The sequence below is a fragment of the Lathyrus oleraceus genome, unplaced genomic scaffold (assembly GCF_024323335.1).
Source record: "Lathyrus oleraceus cultivar Zhongwan6 unplaced genomic scaffold, CAAS_Psat_ZW6_1.0 chrUn0701, whole genome shotgun sequence".
NCBI classification, from domain to species: Eukaryota; Viridiplantae; Streptophyta; class Magnoliopsida; order Fabales; family Fabaceae; genus Lathyrus; species Lathyrus oleraceus.
This window is the reverse complement of record NW_026113092.1, coordinates 1,233-20,585: the sequence shown is the minus strand read 5'-3', so window position 1 is coordinate 20,585 and position 19,353 is coordinate 1,233. Positions and strand designations below refer to the sequence as shown.

General features: G+C 28.0%; 1 protein-coding gene and 1 pseudogene across 1 annotated transcript; both read left to right on the top strand.

Annotated features, from left to right (window-relative positions):
• Nucleotides 1–942: 942 nt before the first annotated feature.
• Nucleotides 943–3,743, top strand: LOC127114843 (cation/H(+) antiporter 15). Its single transcript, XM_051046676.1, has 3 exons — nt 943–1,134; nt 1,392–2,405; nt 2,496–3,743. Exons 1-3 carry the CDS (start codon nt 943–945, stop codon nt 3,741–3,743), a joined length of 2,454 nt encoding a protein of 817 aa, XP_050902633.1.
• An 11,096-nt stretch (nt 3,744–14,839) lies between these two features.
• Nucleotides 14,840–17,634, top strand: LOC127114842 (cation/H(+) antiporter 15-like; annotated as a pseudogene).
• The last annotated feature ends 1,719 nt before the right edge of the window (nt 17,635–19,353 follow it).

The window sequence follows — 19,353 nt, the reverse complement described above, 5'->3', positions numbered from 1 at the left end:
AATTTGTTATATACCTCTGGATTTTATGAACATTTGCAGCATCTAGAAAGTGTAAGATTCAGACTCAGTTCGACCAAGGGCTTTATATATATGTGACTATAGAAGCTGACTGAAGGTTTTGTTGACTAAGCCTTATATGTGTTTAAAATAGTTACATATTAATTTAATCAGTTATGTGCTCAACTTTAAAGGTGCTTGAGATAAAAGTTGCATATTTCTATAGTTAAAATATTAATATGCTTATTTTTTGGGTATGTTATATTAAAATTTCTCAATAAATTATTATTTTTATAAATAAAGCGATCTTATTCTTATTATTCTTTATGAACGGTTGATAATTAAATAGACCGAATAATGATTTTATCTTAGATAATGTAAAATAATTTTTTTTTTAAGTTCAGAATTTTAATTTGGTATTTATACATTTCTCTTTTATAATTCTATTTATCTGACTTAATGTCTCATTAGTTTTTTTTATACTTTTATTTATCTGACTTAATGTCACATTAGTTTTTTTAAACAATTTTAAAAACAAATTTAATATTTTCAGAAATAAAAGAAGACATTCGGAAAGCGGTAACGAACATTCTGATATCGTCATCAGTTAGTTTTCATCCATTTGAATTTGTTTTAAGTAACTAATAGAGGTTCAATGTCTAAATTTAGTGTATGGCGGAAGCGGATATACGTAATGTTTATTACACAAAAAAACTATCATCAAAAAGCAACCATAATGTCAGCATAGATCATGAAAAATAGAGCATTCTGTAAAATAGTAGCAACAAACAATGTAAACTGCATTTGCCAGCTCTAATACATCATTGTTCATCATAACTTGCATGTTATTCACGTAAAAGAAAAAACATAGTATTTAAATGAGAAGAAAAAAAATACATTAACATAAGAAACTAATCAAGAGAAGAAATAACAGTAAAAGAAAAGATGGAGATGGCAAATTATGCATGTTATAATGTATCATTTAGTCCTTCAAACAATATCTGGATGGCTGATGATATTATGATAAAACATGTTCCTCTTTTGTGTCTCCAAATTGCTTATGATATTTTGGTTTCTCGGCTTTTCTACTTCGTCCTTAAGCCCCTTCATGTGCCCCTCATTATTGCGCAGGTGTTGGTAAGTATTCATTCATCATATATTTCTTTCTTTCTTTTGCCAGTAAATTTGAATCATCAATACACATGATAGTTAGTCACATTGAATTTTCAACATAAAAACATATAAAAGTTTATACATTAAGACTGCCATAAAAACATATAAAAGTTCATACATTAAGACTTCCATAAAAACATATAAAAGTTCATACATTAAGACTGCGTTTCATAAATGAGAGATAAAAAAATATAATAATTCCTGAATTTTATATAATGCAGGCTGGTTTTACTCTGAGTCCAAGTCTCTTGGGAAATTTTGAATGGGTATTTTCCTTGTTTTATAGTCAATATGGAATCCTAGCCGTTGAAACCTTTGCAAACTTAGGAATAATGTACTATGTGTTCCTAAGTGGTTTAGAAATGAATTCAGACACCATCTTAAGATCAAGGAAGAAAGGTACAAGCATAGCAATTGCCGGCATTGTGACGCCAATGTTATTTGGTGTTGGATTTCTAGCTCTACAACAAAAACTTATAGATAAAAATGATGTTTTCGCACAAACACCAAAAGAAAATCAAGGCGAAGCATATTTATTCTGGTGTTTAGCACTTTCTGTAACAGGTTTCCCTGTCCTTGCAAGAATCTTAGCTAATCTTAAACTTTTATATACAAAGCTTGGAAAAGATGCATTGACAGCAGCTATGTTAACCGATGCATATGGTTGGGTTATGTTTACCTTGTTGATTCCTTATTCGACTAGAGGTGGAAAGCCTTATCTCTCAGTAATCTCTACTTTGATGTTCATAGTTTTTTGCTTTGCTGTGGTGAGACCTATCCTTACTCCAATCATTGAACACAGAACAAGTATGAACACGTGGCGAAAATCACACCTGTTGGACGTGTTGACGGGAGTGTGTATTTGTTCGTACATTACGGATTCTCTCGGTACACATCCTATTGTTGGAGCTTTTGTGTTTGGATTAATTTTGCCTCATGGAAAGTTTGCTGATGTGGTTTTGGAATTGTCGGCCGATTTTGTTTCTGAGATTCTGTGTCCTGTTTACTTTGCTGGATTTGGTTTTAGACTCAACTTGCCTTTCCTTTTGAAGCAAAAGAATGCGGGTTTAATGTTTTTGGTTATGCTTTTGTTATGCATACCTAAAGTTTTGAGCTCTGTGATTGTCACTTTCTTCTTCGGTATGCCTGCCCGAGATGGAGTTGCCATTGGATTGCTTCTCAACACCAAGGGTATCATGGCTGTCATACTACTGAATATTGCTTGGGACAAAAGGGTAATTTTAAACTACCATTTTTCTATTATTGCATGATTTAAATCAAACAGCCTTTTAACCAACTTACTTTTTTTTCTTTTTTCTTTACAGATTTTGGATCCATATACTTTCATGGTTATGATGCTTGCTATTATAGTAATGACTGTAATGGTTTCTCCCTTGATCAATGCAATATACAAACCAAAATTCCGATTCATGCAATCGCAATTAAGGACCGTGCAAAAACTGAGGTTCGATGTGGAGCTTCGAATCGTCGCTTGTGTCCACAATGCTAAACATGCCAATAACATGATCCATGTCATTGAAGCCACAAATGCTACTAGACTTTCACCTATACATGTATCAGTAGCTCACTTAGTTCAACTCACTAGACATGGCACAGCTATTCTTGTTTCACAAATGGATAATTCAAACAGCACGATTGGTGGCGCAGAAGCAACCAACTATGGATCACAATTAGAGTTTGAGAGCATAACTAATGCATTTGAAAAACTCGTAGAACAATACAATGCGATTAGGTTTGACATATCAAGTGTTGTCTCGTCCTACACAACTATCCATGAGGACATTTACAATGTTGCCGAAGAGAAACGCGCCAGCCTAATTCTCCTTCCCTTTCACAAAGACTACTCAACAATAGAAGATGCTCCAGAAATAATCCACAATGAACATTGTGAGATAAACAAAAATGTTCTACAAAAAGCACCTTGTTCGGTAGGGATCTTTGTGGATCGCGGTTTAGGATCGTTGTTAGAAATAAAATTACGCATTATAATGATTTTCATCGGTGGACCTGACGACCGTGAAGCCTTGTCTATTGCATGGAGAATGGCGGGGCATCCAGGAACACAATTACATGTTGTGAGGATCAATCTGTTAGGTAAGGCTGCAGAAGAAACAAAACTAAAAATGGAAAAAAGCAAGTCTCGTCATGGAATGTTGTCGACGGTTATAGACAATGTGATGCAAAAAGAGTTGGATGAAGAGTGTATAATTTCCTTTAGGCACAAAGCAGTGAACAATAACGATTCAATTCTTTACTCAGAGAAGGAAGTCCATTCGAATACGGGCGAAGAGATTCCAACGCTTCTTAACGATATTGATAAACCTGGATATGATTTGTACATTGTTGGACAAGGAAGCGGTAAGAACTCGGTGATTTTTTCGAGGTTGTTGGAATGGTGCGACCATCCTGAACTTGGTGTTATAGGTGACATATTGGCTTCAACTAGCTTTGGTACGCAATCTTCTGTGCTTATTGTGCAACAATATTTGGTTGGAAGAAAACGCGTTATGAGAAAATGTCATGAAGTGAAAACTGGTACTGAAAATTTGTAAAAGATCGATCGACGATACAAAGTTTTGGATTAATTAATATTTTGTATAGTTAGAATGATTTGTTTTCATTTTTTTATAAATTAAGTGGTTATAGTTCATCAGGTAAAGCCATTTATTTGTTATACCATATTTCAATTTTTTTTAATAGTTAAATCATGTTATGGTCTCCTAGTACCTGCATTACATGTTTTAATTTTTTAAATGATAATTCATTTAATATAATATATTAAAATAGAATAGTATGGTTTTGAGCCGTACATTTAGAGCTGTTAAAATGACTAGCTCATAAGGATCACTCTGTCTGGCTCGAAAAATCATAGAGTTAAAGCTTTAAAATTAGAGCTTGTATTTTTTTGAAGCATTTAATTCGACACTCCCTCACTTAGACCTGACACCCTCCATCACGTATGAAAAGACGACATTGCCCTTGTAAAATCATTTTCAAAATTTTCACAATTTATAGTGCAAGAGTGTGAATTATATATTTTACTTAAATTAGATATTTAATATATTTTATTAAAATTATATATATATATATATATATATATATATATATATATATATATATATATATATATAAATTTTATTAATATGTAATTTTAAATTTAGAGTAATAACAAAAAAATTAAATATTTATTATTTTCATTATTGAATTTAATTTGTGAACAACTTTAAATATATTAGTGGTTCTCCAAAAAAGAAAAAAAATTAATTGTAGTTTATTGTAAATATTTTATCAAGATTCAGTTTATTTATTAGTATCATAAATAAACATTTTTTTTGATAGACTAGATTAATTTTTTATGATTCAAATGAATTTTATTTTAATACTTTAATTAATGGCCTTCATATAGTATAATATATGCTACATGGTGATGCATTATTTTTAATAAATATTGATTATAGTCATCTAATATCTACGTTTATTATTTGTAATTTACCAACAATATGAAGAATATTATTTTGATTATAAAAAGAATAAATATAATTATTTGTAAATATGAATAAAATTTTGTACAAAATGATCTTTTTTATATTGATTATTTCCTATGTTATATTTAAAAAAAATTGATATGAATATTTATAAAATAATAATATTAATAATAATAATAATATAAGTAAACCATGTATATTGATTATAAATTGCAAATTATAATGTAATTGGAATCCAATGAACCGTTAATTATCATAAAAATAATTATTAAACGTGTAAAATATGGTTGTCATAATATTAAATGAATATTAACTCTTAATTATGATAAAATTAAATTAGTCAATTACTTAATATATGTAAGTAAACAACCATATCAATCCGTTTTAAACGGTATGAGTTGTGAGTGATAATAAATCTTAAACCATTATAAAATTTTATTATTATATTCACCAAAATGTGTAACTCAGGTCCATCAATTCATCAATTTTCTTTCATGATTTAAAAAATAGTCTCTTATATTTATTGTCCTTATTTCATGAGTTTTTTTTAAATGATATAAATGTTTATAATAATGTTAATATCCATCTTTATTAAATTATTTACAAAAATAAAATATTTTGTTTGTGTAACATTTTATTATGTGCTATTAATATTTAAAATAAAATTTTATATGTATTAATTTTGTTAATATTTAGAAATAAAGTAATATATTTATTATTCATATGCATCATTCAGTTAAGAATAATAACGTGAATTATATTTTTTTTAGTTATTTATGATATTCATTATTTAATTTTTAAAATGACATTATATTCATTATTTATACTTTTTTGATAAATAATAATATTAATGGTTAAATGAAAATGTAGAGAAATTGTTTTATTATAATTTGATTAAATTTTTTATTAAATTTTTATTGTTAATAAATATTTCAATTTAGTTCACATATGAATGTTATAATTTTATATTGTCATTAGGAAATAAATAGTTGTAAATTTGATGTGAATAAAAATTAAAAATTAAATTAAATTACAGATGATTAGTCAAAAGTAAAATGTAATAGACGTCAATTAGTTTTTCAATTTTTAGTTGTAATGGTAATAATAAAAAATTTAAATATTTTTTATATTCATTACTGCATTTAATTGGGAACAACTTTACATATAATTTTTTATAAATATTCTATCAGCATTCAGTTTTTTTAATGATGACATTAAATTTTATGACATTAATGTTTTGAATAACTTTTTACAGTGATTTATGACGTTTTGTCTTTAAAATAGTTTCCCTTCTTCTATTATTAGTGTCAAATAAAATTTATTTTTTTAAAAGACTAAAATTAACTTTTTTTATTATAGATTAAAATTTAAATTTTGTTGATTTAAATTAAATTGTGATAGATCAATTTAATAACTATTAATTATGAATAATTTCGAGACTAATATTTGTTTTTATTGAATATTTATCTTAGTAACTTTTTTATACCGTGTAATTCTATTAATGTTAGAGACAGTGATTAATATATATAATACATTGTACATATTTCCTATGCCTCTAATTGTAAAGGTGTAAAATTTAATTCTCATAATAATATAAAATGTTCAGTTTTTGTTGAATATAATATAATATATATGTTTACTATTTATAATTTAGTTCTTATAATAATATAAAATTTTATATCTATGTTTATTATTTCTAATTTAAATAAAATTAATTATATTATTAAAAATAATAAATATAATTAACTATTAACATGAATAAAATAATATATAAAAATGACCGCTTTTATTTATTTTCATATTGATTGTATCCTATGTTATATTAAAAAAATTATATGAATATTCATAATAATATTAATATATAAGTAAATGTTGTACTTTGGTAATTTTTTGTTATGCTCCTTTGTAATGCTATTAATATTTGAGATAAAAATCTTATATGTATATTTTTTTAAAATTGAGTAAAGTAAAAATAGTATATTTATTATTTGTACAAAAATAATATTGACCAAAAAATGTATAAAACTATATTTTCCTATAATATTTATAATACAAATTAAATAAATTATGATTCATCATACCAACTAAAAACAATGAGTCAATGACTTTAAAAATACTTAAAAGCGAGTTCTTATTTTAGTTAATAAATTATGATTCAATATTCATTATAATGTGGTATTGGAGAATTAGGGAAAGTGAAAAAGGGGTTTGGGTAGAAAAAGAGTCAAAGAATGGGTGTTGAAAGATAATGGTGTTTTGATTAGTGGTTTAGTAAAAGGTATTCACATAAGCTAATAGGATGATGTGGACTATTTTTTAGGAAGTCAGTGTTAAGTGTTGCAAAATTATTTGAAGCATTAAATTTAATATATATAAATAGATAGAGAAAGAGTCAAAGAATGGGTGTTGGAAGATAATGGTGTTTTGATTAGTGGTTTAGTAGAAGGTATACACATAAGCTAATAGGATGATGTGGACTATTTTTTAGGAATTCAGTGTTAACTGTCGCAAAATTATTTGAAGCATTAGATTTAATATATATAAATAGATTAGTGAAACTAAAATACTTATACAAACGATCAAAGTCATTCCATCCCCTACGGTCCAAAGATTTAAATCTTGTTAATATTCAGAACTATTCATGAACATCACAGCAAATATGATTAAAATGTTAGTAGCTCCCACGTAAATAAGTAGCTATGGCACAGCTACAACATGCGAGTTTGCTAAAATATATAAACCAGAACCAGTCCCAACAAAAAGCAGAAAAAATGGGGTTGGTATGTAATACTACTCCTAAACTTTCTAATATAAGACCTGATCCCACAAAGACTATAAGGAAATCATGCAGCGGTTTAGACAGATCCATTATATGTAATAAAAAAAGACAAAGAAATAGAAATATCATGACCTTATTGATATGACCAAGATTTTTTTTTATATACTTCAATTTTTTTTTTGCATTGAAAAACCTAAGTAGTTTAAATTGTTGTCCAATAATACTTGGTTAGCTCGTAGAATCTGTACTATCAATTTCAGTGATCTCTTTTAGTGATCTAGCTTGCTAGAAGGATCAATTTCAATGTGATAGATATAGCAAGGTGTATAGGAGGACACATAGGAAGAGAGAGTTGGGGAATAATTCCACTCCCACTCAAAATTAATTATGTTAGCAGCACATGGGAGAGGTGGCAGAAGAGAGAGAATCAGGGAATGTTCCCTTGTCAGTATGCATGATTTAAGTCTCAATTCCCTAGGAGAGATAAGGATGGGAGGAAGAAGTACAAGGTGATGAAAAATTAAAGGCTATAGTGCAGGTCCTGCTAGCAGATCCTAGTAGCCAAACTGGTTTTCAGCTCAAAGGTGGTAGGTTGTATCATGAAGGCAGAATAGTGGTTCCAAAGCAATCACCCAGATTTGCTTGGATCTTACATGAGTTCCATGATACTGTTGTGGAAGGGAACTCAGGATACCTAAGGACTTACAAAAAAAATTCTAGTGTGGTGTATTGGGAGGGTATGAGAAAGAGGATATAAGAGTATGTGCAGGCTTGTGAAGTGTGTCAAAGGAATAAGTATCAAACCTTGAGCCATGGAGGATTGCTACAACATTTGCGTATACCAACACAGACATGGAGTAACATTTCTATGGACTTCATGTGTGAGGGTTGCCTAAGGTGTATGGAGTGGATATTGTGATGATAGTGGTGGATAGATTGACAAAATATGCTCATTTCCTTCATATGAGCCATCCTTATACTGCTAAGAACATTACTGACTTATTCATAAAATAAGTGGTCAGGCTACATGGTTTCCCTATCTCCATAGTCTCTGATAGAGATAAGGTTTTTTTAAAGTAATTTCTGGTCTTAATTGTTTAAACAGGCAGGTAATGGATTGAAGTACAATAGTGCTTACCGTCCTCAGTCAGATGGGAAAATTGAGGTGGCAATAGGTGTTTAGAGACTTATTTGAGATGTGCGACTGAGCTTAAACCAAAATAGTGGCCAAAATGGTTGGCTTGGGCAGTTTAGTACAATACCAATTACCATGCATCCTTGAATGCCACTCCTTTTGAAGTCTTATATGGAAGAACCCCACCAATGTTAGTAAGAGGGGATACTCCATTTTCGGTAGTAGATGAAGTCAACAAGTTGACTGCTGAGAGGAATGTTATGCTCAGAGAGTTGCAGGAGTAGTTGCTGAAGGCACAAGATTTGATTATAAAAAGAATAAATATAATTATTTATAAATATGAATAAAATTTTGTACAAAATGATTTTTTTATATTGATTGTTTCCCATGTTATATTTAAAAAAGTTGATATGAATATTAATAATAATAGTAATAGTAATAATAAGAATATATAAGTAAACCATGTATATTGATTATAAATTGCAAATTATAATGCAATTGGAATCCAATGAACGGTTAATTATAATAAAATTAATTATTAAACATGTAAAACATGCTTGTAATAATAATAAATGAATATTAATTCTTAATTATGATAAAATTAAATTAGTCAATTACTTAATATGTAAGTAAACAACCATATCAATCCGTTTTAAATGGTATAAGTTGTGAGTGATAATAAATCTTAGACCATTATAAAGTTTTATTATTATATTCACCAAAATGTGTAACTCAGGTCCATTAATTCATCCGTTTTCTTTAATGATTTAAAAAATAGTCTATTATATTTATTGTCATTATTTCATGAGTTTTTCTTAAATGATATAAATGTTTATAATAATGTTAATATCCATCTTTATTAAATTATTTATAAAAGTAAAATATTTTGTTTGCGTAACATTTTATTATGTGCTATTAACATTTAGGTACAATATATTAAGTAAAATAGAAATAGAAAAGGGGAAAACAGAATTCTAGGAGGGATAATTTATCTTTTCCTAGAGTGATTCTTTATTGTTTATGTCAAAATAGATACGTAGTGAAGGAATGACCAAATAAAAAAGAGTGGGAATTGAATTCACCAAATACAAGTTTCTTAATTAACTTTAAAAAAAAAGAATTGAATCATGAGTCTATATTAGAAATATATTTCTATTAAGATTATATTTTCATTCACATCCTAAAAAAGGAAATGGAATTTTTTGAAACATAGAATAAAGTTATGTATTGACTCACTTTCAAAAATATTCTGATTATTAAAAACTCAACGGGACCCACTCGAATTCATCAAAGAAAGAGTGGATCACTGTAGAGTTCTTATGCTTTCATTTTGAAAAAGAAATTCATCTCATTATTAGAGGGATGATCCCAATCCGGAATATGAACCTTAAAAGAAAATACCAGTTAAACCAATCACAATAATAGCGGTTATAGTACCTACTATCCAAAGAGGAATTCTTCCAGTAGTATTGGCCATTTATCCTACTTTCCTCCATATTTGATCAAGTAGTTATTCATACTAGAGACCTAAACAATCATATATATAATTATGAAATGATATCCTTCCGAATAGGATAAGAGAATTCCTAGTATATATATATATATATATATATATATATATATATCAATATTAATTGATGAATTAATTGAAGAAATAAATTGAGAATAAAAAGAAAGTACAAAAATGAGTAATAAACCCAGTAGAGACTGATACGATTGAATTCAACATTTTGTTCATTTGTGTTTGATTGTGTCATAGTTCTGTAATTCAGATTAGGTTTATCGTTGGATGAATATGGAGGGTATAGTAATGCTATGGCTAACCTAATATCTAATATTGGTAATAATATCAGAAAAAGAACATTCTCATGTGCTTCCAGACATGTGGAGCTCCACATATTCTTATATAATTAAAAATAAGTGACGATTAGTGACGAGATCAAGTACTACAAAATAATTTTTCTTTTTTTTTTCTGGTTTTTTGTTTCAAGGTACTGAATCAAAAATTCCTCAAAGTTTAAGACTATAGTAAGATTAGGGTTCTTTCCATTGATTATTAGCTTCAGACAAAATCTTGATTTCTATTATTAGTTCTATAAAGATTTCTTACTCGAGAGCTACGACAATTGCACATATCAAAGAAACTAAAATAATTATTGAAATTAGTTCAAATGGAAGAAAAAAATTTGTTGATAAATGAATTCCAATTTGCTGACTAGTACTTATCAAATCTTGCTCAATAATCTGATTTGGTCTTGTAGTCCAAATAACTTTGTACCATGATGTATATGAAATAATAGTTACTAGAATAGGACCCGCGTGATGCACCGGTGGTTTAGAAGACCGTGCGGGTAGTAAATAGAAGTTGTTGAAATAAAATAATACTTTATTTATGGTAGATATTATTTATTATAAAAACTCTATAATATAGATAATAAGATTATCATAACAAAAGAAAATAGTCTAATTTTAATTGAAAACTAATACATTTATAAATAATGGAAATGAAGGCGAAACATGAAATTAAATTTTAAAACATAAAAGGAATCTTCAAAATTGGAATCAATTTTTATGGTTTTTGTTATTTTTTTCTTGGATGAGATTTTGTTGTTTCTTTGTTTTGCTTTAATAGATTTTCGACTCTTTAATTTGTGTATGAGAAGTGACTCGTCGTCACAGGATAATATATGAAGATCATTGTTGCTATTATTATTTTTAGAATTCCCTTTGATATATGTTTCATCATCTGATGATGTTATGATTAGCCTTCGCTCAGCACTAAGTTGTTGTTGTTGTTGTTCCTCTTCTTCTTATTCTTCTTGGTGATCTTCTTTATTTTAAATCATTGTGGTGATATGGACTTCTATATGTGATAAGTATATTGTTGTTATTCATAAAATTAGTAGTATATTTGTATGATTGTAGTACAAATTTAATTACATGTTAAAATGTATTTTCAGAATTGATTCTTGTAAAATAGCGGTTGGTACAAAAGTTCGTGATATTGTGTAAATTTGCAATCCTTCTTTTAAGTTTTTTATAGACAATTTTATTTCAAAAATAAGAGTACAATGACAGAGGTTATGTAGAATTGATGGTGTAAACATGTTAGGTTGTTGTTGCAAGAGCATTTGAGCTGTTGTATTTAGTAGCTTTTGGGTCTCTTGATCAAAAATGTCAAAGTCGCTTTAGCGGTTTCATCGGACATTTTCAGCATTATTTTGAACTTGTGATTACATGCTTTTTTATATTATATTACTAATAATAATTTTGATAAAATGGTTTATGATTGCAAATGTCTAACCTTGTTTTGGATACTTAGAAGGTGTTTCACACAAAGTAAATTTCAATTTATGGGCTTTTTGTTAAACTTCTTCATACTGTTTGCACATTCAATATAATGCCATCCAAACGTATCATCAATTTCATTTATAGTTGATAAAACTATGAAGAAAACCTCTCATGTTTAGAAGTTTAGAAAAATTGGAAGTAAAATAACTTTAGAATTGTATTTTCAAAAGAGTTGTTTAAATAAAATTTATAGTGTACTTGTGTATCTGACTCTAGTGTCATTGCCATTATGACAATAAAAGTTGAGTTGATGAAGTATTCATCTGTGGAATAAAAATTTAGATTTATTTATGAAAATGGTAATATTTTGAGTGAATAAAATATCTATAACGTTTAAATATATAGTTACCTCTAAACATATTCACTGTTGTAGAGGTGATTGCAACAATGGCGCTTCTTTCTGGTTGACTTGTCATCAAATTTTCAAAGTTTTACACAATGTGACCTTAACAATTATGTTTAGAATATAAGATTAATTTTAATTTAGTATACTTAATTTATATATGAATATATGAATAGGAAAATATGTGTAGTTGAAATCTTACTCTTGTAGCCTCAATTTAAGTCTGGGAATTTTGTAGGTTTTCTTGTAAGTAAACATTTTCTTCATGTCCAAGGGCATGAAGCACTCCATTTATGTCTAAAAAGAAACATAAACGTAGTTGTATAATATAATTTATATTATTGTAGGGTAACTTGTGTATAACACTACCAGAGAGAACATTGTTGTCTCCAACTCTTTTTGAAATTATTTCTATGACAACAAATTCAAAATAATGGTGTGAAATTGTGGATTTTGAGTATTGAATACTTGTTAACAGTAGTCATTTGTAAAAACCATGATGTTTTTAAGTCTTTGACTCTTTTGTATGTTTCATTTTCCCGAACTATTTCTATACTTTTCATGGTATATAAGTTTTCTTCTTGTATCAATTAGTGGTATAAAATATTTGTTTATCATTGCATCTCTGAAGGAAAAAATATATAGCAATAAAATATTGAAATCAATTATTTTTTAAAGAAAAAATAATAATATTTAATATTTAGAATATAAAAGTATATTTTGTTAAGAACAAATACAATATTTGGGATAAAGAGTTAATACCTTCTCATCTAACAAAATCATTTTATGAATGTTAAGATCTAAGAAATTTTCAATTGCTGATTGTATGGTAATATGAATATATAGTGAATCTGATAGTTGTTATGGTGAGGTATTAAAAAAAATTAACAGATTGTTATTTATATAAACAGTGTGTTTATGACTTTTCTTATGACAGTAACGTATTAAAAATTAAATGCAATTGTGATAATAATAAATGAATATTTTTATTATCATTATTTCATGGTGATGTGTGATCTTCTTCATTCATTCACTAATAAGTATAACAATGGATAGTTTGTTGTAAGCCGACATCAGGGTCGCCCATGTGCATGTGCTGCAGCACAGGGCCATAAATATTAGAGGGCCCAAATTTTTGAAAATTTCAATTTTTTTTAATAAATATCAATAAAAATGAATAAAATGTTATTAAAAAAACTCAATAATCGAAAAAAATATTACGATAAAAACTCAATACATAGAAAAATCAAGATTGATCAAAACTCAAAATAAATATAATAAATTTATTTTTAATTTATATATAAATGTATTTTAATATATTTTTTTAATTATTATAATTATGTTTTAAAAAAATGGGCCCATTTTTGTAATTAAAACGGGGCCTCCGATATAATTGGGTCGACCCTGGCCGTCATCAAACATGAGTTGTATCATCAGAGAATACTGTGTTTTTTACTTTACTAGATCATCAGAGTGTATTGTTATTACACAATGTGATGTTTACAAAACAAAAGACACCCTTATTGCATTCTGAAACCTTTACTGTGTGTTATAGTACCAAATCTTGTGGCATATATTCTAAGTATTATTTCTTGACTTTCTTATTGAAATTCTGAATTTGTTATATACCTTGGATTTTATGAACATTTGCAGCATCTAGAAAGTGTAAGATTCAGACTCAGTTCGACCAAGGGCTTTATATATATGTGACTATAGAAGCTGACTGAAGGTTTTGTTGACTAAGCCTTATATGTGTTTAAAATAGTTACATATTAATTTAATCAGTTATGTGCTCAACTTTAAAGGTGCTTGAGATAAAAGTTGCATATTTCTATAGTTAAAATATTAATATGCTTATTTTTTGGGTATGTTATATTAAAATTTCTCAATAAATTATTATTTTTATAAATAAAGCGATCTTATTCTTATTATTCTTTATGAACGGTTGATAATTAAATAGACCGAATAATGATTTTATCTTAGATAATGTAAAATAATTTTTTTTTTAAGTTCAGAATTTTAATTTGGTATTTATACATTTCTCTTTTATAATTCTATTTATCTGACTTAATGTCTCATTAGTTTTTTTTATACTTTTATTTATCTGACTTAATGTCACATTAGTTTTTTTAAACAATTTTAAAAACAAATTTAATATTTTCAGAAATAAAAGAAGACATTCGGAAAGCGGTAACGAACATTCTGATATCGTCATCAGTTAGTTTTCATCCATTTGAATTTGTTTTAAGTAACTAATAGAGGTTCAATGTCTAAATTTAGTGTATGGCGGAAGCGGATATACGTAATGTTTATTACACAAAAAAACTATCATCAAAAAGCAACCATAATGTCAGCATAGATCATGAAAAATAGAGCATTCTGTAAAATAGTAGCAACAAACAATGTAAACTGCATTTGCCAGCTCTAATACATCATTGTTCATCATAACTTGCATGTTATTCACGTAAAAGAAAAACATAGTATTTAAATGAGAAGAAAAAAAATACATTAACATAAGAAACTAATCAAGAGAAGAAATAACAGTAAAAGAAAAGATGGAGATGGCAAATTATGCATGTTATAATGTATCATTTAGTCCTTCAAACAATATCTGGATGGATGATATTATGATAAAACATGTTCCTCTTTTGTGTCTCCAAATTGCTTATGATATTTGGTTTCTCGGCTTTTCTACTTCGTCCTTAAGCCCCTTCATGTGCCCCTCATTATTGCGCAGGTGTTGGTAAGTATTCATTCATCATATATTTCTTTCTTTCTTTTGCCAGTAAATTTGAATCATCAATACACATGATAGTTAGTCACATTGAATTTTCAACATAAAAACATATAAAAGTTTATACATTAAGACTGCCATAAAAACATATAAAAGTTCATACATTAAGACTTCCATAAAAACATATAAAAGTTCATACATTAAGACTGCGTTTCATAAATGAGAGATAAAAAAATATAATAATTCCTGAATTTTATATAATGCAGGCTGGTTTTACTCTGAGTCCAAGTCTCTTGGGAAATTTTGAATGGGTATTTTCCTTGTTTTATAGTCAATATGGAATCCTAGCCGTTGAAACCTTTGCAAACTTAGGAATAATGTACTATGTGTTCCTAAGTGGTTTAGAAATGAATTCAGACACCATCTTAAGATCAAGGAAGAAAGGTACAAGCATAGCAATTGCCGGCATTGTGACGCCAATGTTATTTGGTGTTGGATTTCTAGCTCTACAACAAAAACTTATAGATAAAAATGATGTTTTCGCACAAACACCAAAAGAAAATCAAGGCGAAGCATATTTATTCTGGTGTTTAGCACTTTCTGTAACAGGTTTCCCTGTCCTTGCAAGAATCTTAGCTAATCTTAAACTTTTATATACAAAGCTTGGAAAAGATGCATTGACAGCAGCTATGTTAACCGATGCATATGGTTGGGTTATGTTTACCTTGTTGATTCCTTATTCGACTAGAGGTGGAAAGCCTTATCTCTCAGTAATCTCTACTTTGATGTTCATAGTTTTTTGCTTTGCTGTGGTGAGACCTATCCTTACTCCAATCATTGAACACAAAACAAGTATGAACACGTGGCGAAAATCACACCTGTTGGACGTGTTGACGGGAGTGTGTATTTGTTCGTACATTACGGATTCTCTCGGTACACATCCTATTGTTGGAGCTTTTGTGTTTGGATTAATTTTGCCTCATGGAAAGTTTGCTGATGTGGTTTTGGAATTGTCGGCCGATTTTGTTTCTGAGATTCTGTGTCCTGTTTACTTTGCTGGATTTGGTTTTAGACTCAACTTGCCTTTCCTTTTGAAGCAAAAGAATGCGGGTTTAATGTTTTTGGTTATGCTTTTGTTATGCATACCTAAAGTTTTGAGCTCTGTGATTGTCACTTTCTTCTTCGGTATGCCTGCCCGAGATGGAGTTGCCATTGGATTGCTTCTCAACACCAAGGGTATCATGGCTGTCATACTACTGAATATTGCTTGGGACAAAAGGGTAATTTTAAACTACCATTTTCTATTATTGCATGATTTAAATCAAACAGCCTTTTAACCAACTTACTTTTTTTCTTTTTTCTTTACAGATTTTGGATCCATATACTTTCATGGTTATGATGCTTGCTATTATAGTAATGACTGTAATGGTTTCTCCCTTGATCAATGCAATATACAAACCAAAATTCCGATTCATGCAATCGCAATTAAGGACCGTGCAAAAACTGAGGTTCGATGTGGAGCTTCGAATCGTCGCTTGTGTCCACAATGCTAAACATGCCAATAACATGATCCATGTCATTGAAGCCACAAATGCTACTAGACTTTCACCTATACATGTATCAGTAGCTCACTTAGTTCAACTCACTAGACATGGCACAGCTATTCTTGTTTCACAAATGGATAATTCAAACAGCACGATTGGTGGCGCAGAAGCAACCAACTATGGATCACAATTAGAGTTTGAGAGCATAACTAATGCATTTGAAAAACTCGTAGAACAATACAATGCGATTAGGTTTGACATATCAAGTGTTGTCTCGTCCTACACAACTATCCATGAGGACATTTACAATGTTGCCGAAGAGAAACGCGCCAGCCTAATTCTCCTTCCCTTTCACAAAGACTACTCAACAATAGAAGATGCTCCAGAAATAATCCACAATGAACATTGTGAGATAAACAAAAATGTTCTACAAAAAGCACCTTGTTCGGTAGGGATCTTTGTGGATCGCGGTTTAGGATCGTTGTTAGAAATAAAATTACGCATTATAATGATTTTCATCGGTGGACCTGACGACCGTGAAGCCTTGTCTATTGCATGGAGAATGGCGGGGCATCCAGGAACACAATTACATGTTGTGAGGATCAATCTGTTAGGTAAGGCTGCAGAAGAAACAAAACTAAAAATGGAAAAAAGCAAGTCTCGTCATGGAATGTTGTCGACGGTTATAGACAATGTGATGCAAAAAGAGTTGGATGAAGAGTGTATAATTTCCTTTAGGCACAAAGCAGTGAACAATAACGATTCAATTCTTTACTCAGAGAAGGAAGTCCATTCGAATACGGGCGAAGAGATTCCAACGCTTCTTAACGATATTGATAAACCTGGATATGATTTGTACATTGTTGGACAAGGAAGCGGTAAGAACTCGGTGATTTTTTCGAGGTTGTTGGAATGGTGCGACCATCCTGAACTTGGTGTTATAGGTGACATATTGGCTTCAACTAGCTTTGGTACGCAATCTTCTGTGCTTATTGTGCAACAATATTTGGTTGGAAGAAAACGCGTTATGAGAAAATGTCATGAAGTGAAAACTGGTACTGAAAATTTGTAAAAGATCGATCGACGATACAAAGTTTTGGATTAATTAATATTTTGTATAGTTAGAATGATTTGTTTTCATTTTTTATAAATTAAGTGGTTATAGTTCATCAGGTAAAGCCATTTATTTGTTATACCATATTTCAATTTTTTTTAATAGTTAAATCATGTTATGGTCTCCTAGTACCTGCATTACATGTTTTAATTTTTTAAATGATAATTCATTTAATATAATATATTAAAATAGAATAGTATGGTTTTGAGCCGTACATTTAGAGCTGTTAAAATGACTAGCTCATAAGGATCACTCTGTCTGGCTCGAAAAATCATAGAGTTAAAGCTTTAAAATTAGAGCTTGTATTTTTTTGAAGCATTTAATTCGACACTCCCTCACTTAGACCTGACACCCTCCATCACGTATGAAAAGACGACATTGCCCTTGTAAAATCATTTTCAAAATTTTCACAATTTATAGTGCAAGAGTGTGAATATATTTTACTTAAATTAGATATTTAATATATTATAAAATTATATATATTATATATATATATATATATATATATATATATATATATATATATATATATATATATATATATAATATATATATATAAATTTTTATAATATGTAATTTTAAATTTAGAGTAATAACAAAAAAATTAAATATTTATTATTTTCATTATTGAATTTAATTTGTGAACAACTTTAAATATATTAGTGGTTCTCCAAAAAAGAAAAAAAATTAATTGTAGTTTATTGTAAATATTTTATCAAGATTCAGTTTATTTATTAGTATCATAAATAAACATTTTTTTGATAGACTAGATTAATTTTTTATGATTCAAATGAATTTTATTTTAATACTTTAATTAATGGCCTTCATATAGTATAATATATGCTACATGGTGATGCATTATTTTTAATAAATATTGATTATAGTCATCTAATATCTACGTTTATTATTTGTAATTTACCAACAATATGAAGAATATTATTTTGATTATAAAAAGAATAAATATAATTATTTGTAAATATGAATAAAATTTTGTACAAAATGATCTTTTTTATATTGATTATTTCCTATGTTATATTTAAAAAAAATTGATATGAATATTTATAAAATAATAATATTAAATAATAATAATATAAGTAAACCATGTATATTGATTATAAATTGCAAATTATAATGTAATTGGAATCCAATGAACCGTTAATTATCATAAAAATAATTATTAAACGTGTAAAATATGGTTGTCATAATATTAATGAATATTAACTCTTAATTATGATAAAATTAAATTAGTCAATTACTTAATATATGTAAGTAAACAACCATATCAATCCGTTTTAAACGGTATGAGTTGTGAGTGATAATAAATCTTAAACCATTATAAAATTTTATTATTATATTCACCAAAATGTGTAACTCAGGTCCATCAATTCATCAATTTTCTTTCATGATTTAAAAAATAGTCTCTTATATTTATTGTCCTTATTTCATGAGTTTTTTTTAAATGATATAAATGTTTATAATAATGTTAATATCCATCTTTATTAAATTATTTACAAAAATAAAATATTTTGTTTGTGTAACATTTATTATGTGCTATTAATATTTAAAATAAAATTTTATATGTATTAATTTTGTTAATATTTAGAAATAAAGTAATATATTTATATTCATATGCATCATTCAGTAAGAATAATAACGTGAATTATATTTTTTTAGTTA

Coding starts and splice junctions, on each gene's coding strand:
- LOC127114843 (XM_051046676.1), top strand. CDS start 943: ATGGAGATGGCAAATTATGCATGTTATAATGTATCATTTAGTCCTTCA. Junction 1,135..1,391: donor TCATTATTGCGCAGGTGTTG/GTAAGTATTCAT, acceptor TATATAATGCAG/GCTGGTTTTACTCTGAGTCC. Junction 2,406..2,495: donor ATATTGCTTGGGACAAAAGG/GTAATTTTAAAC, acceptor TTTTCTTTACAG/ATTTTGGATCCATATACTTT.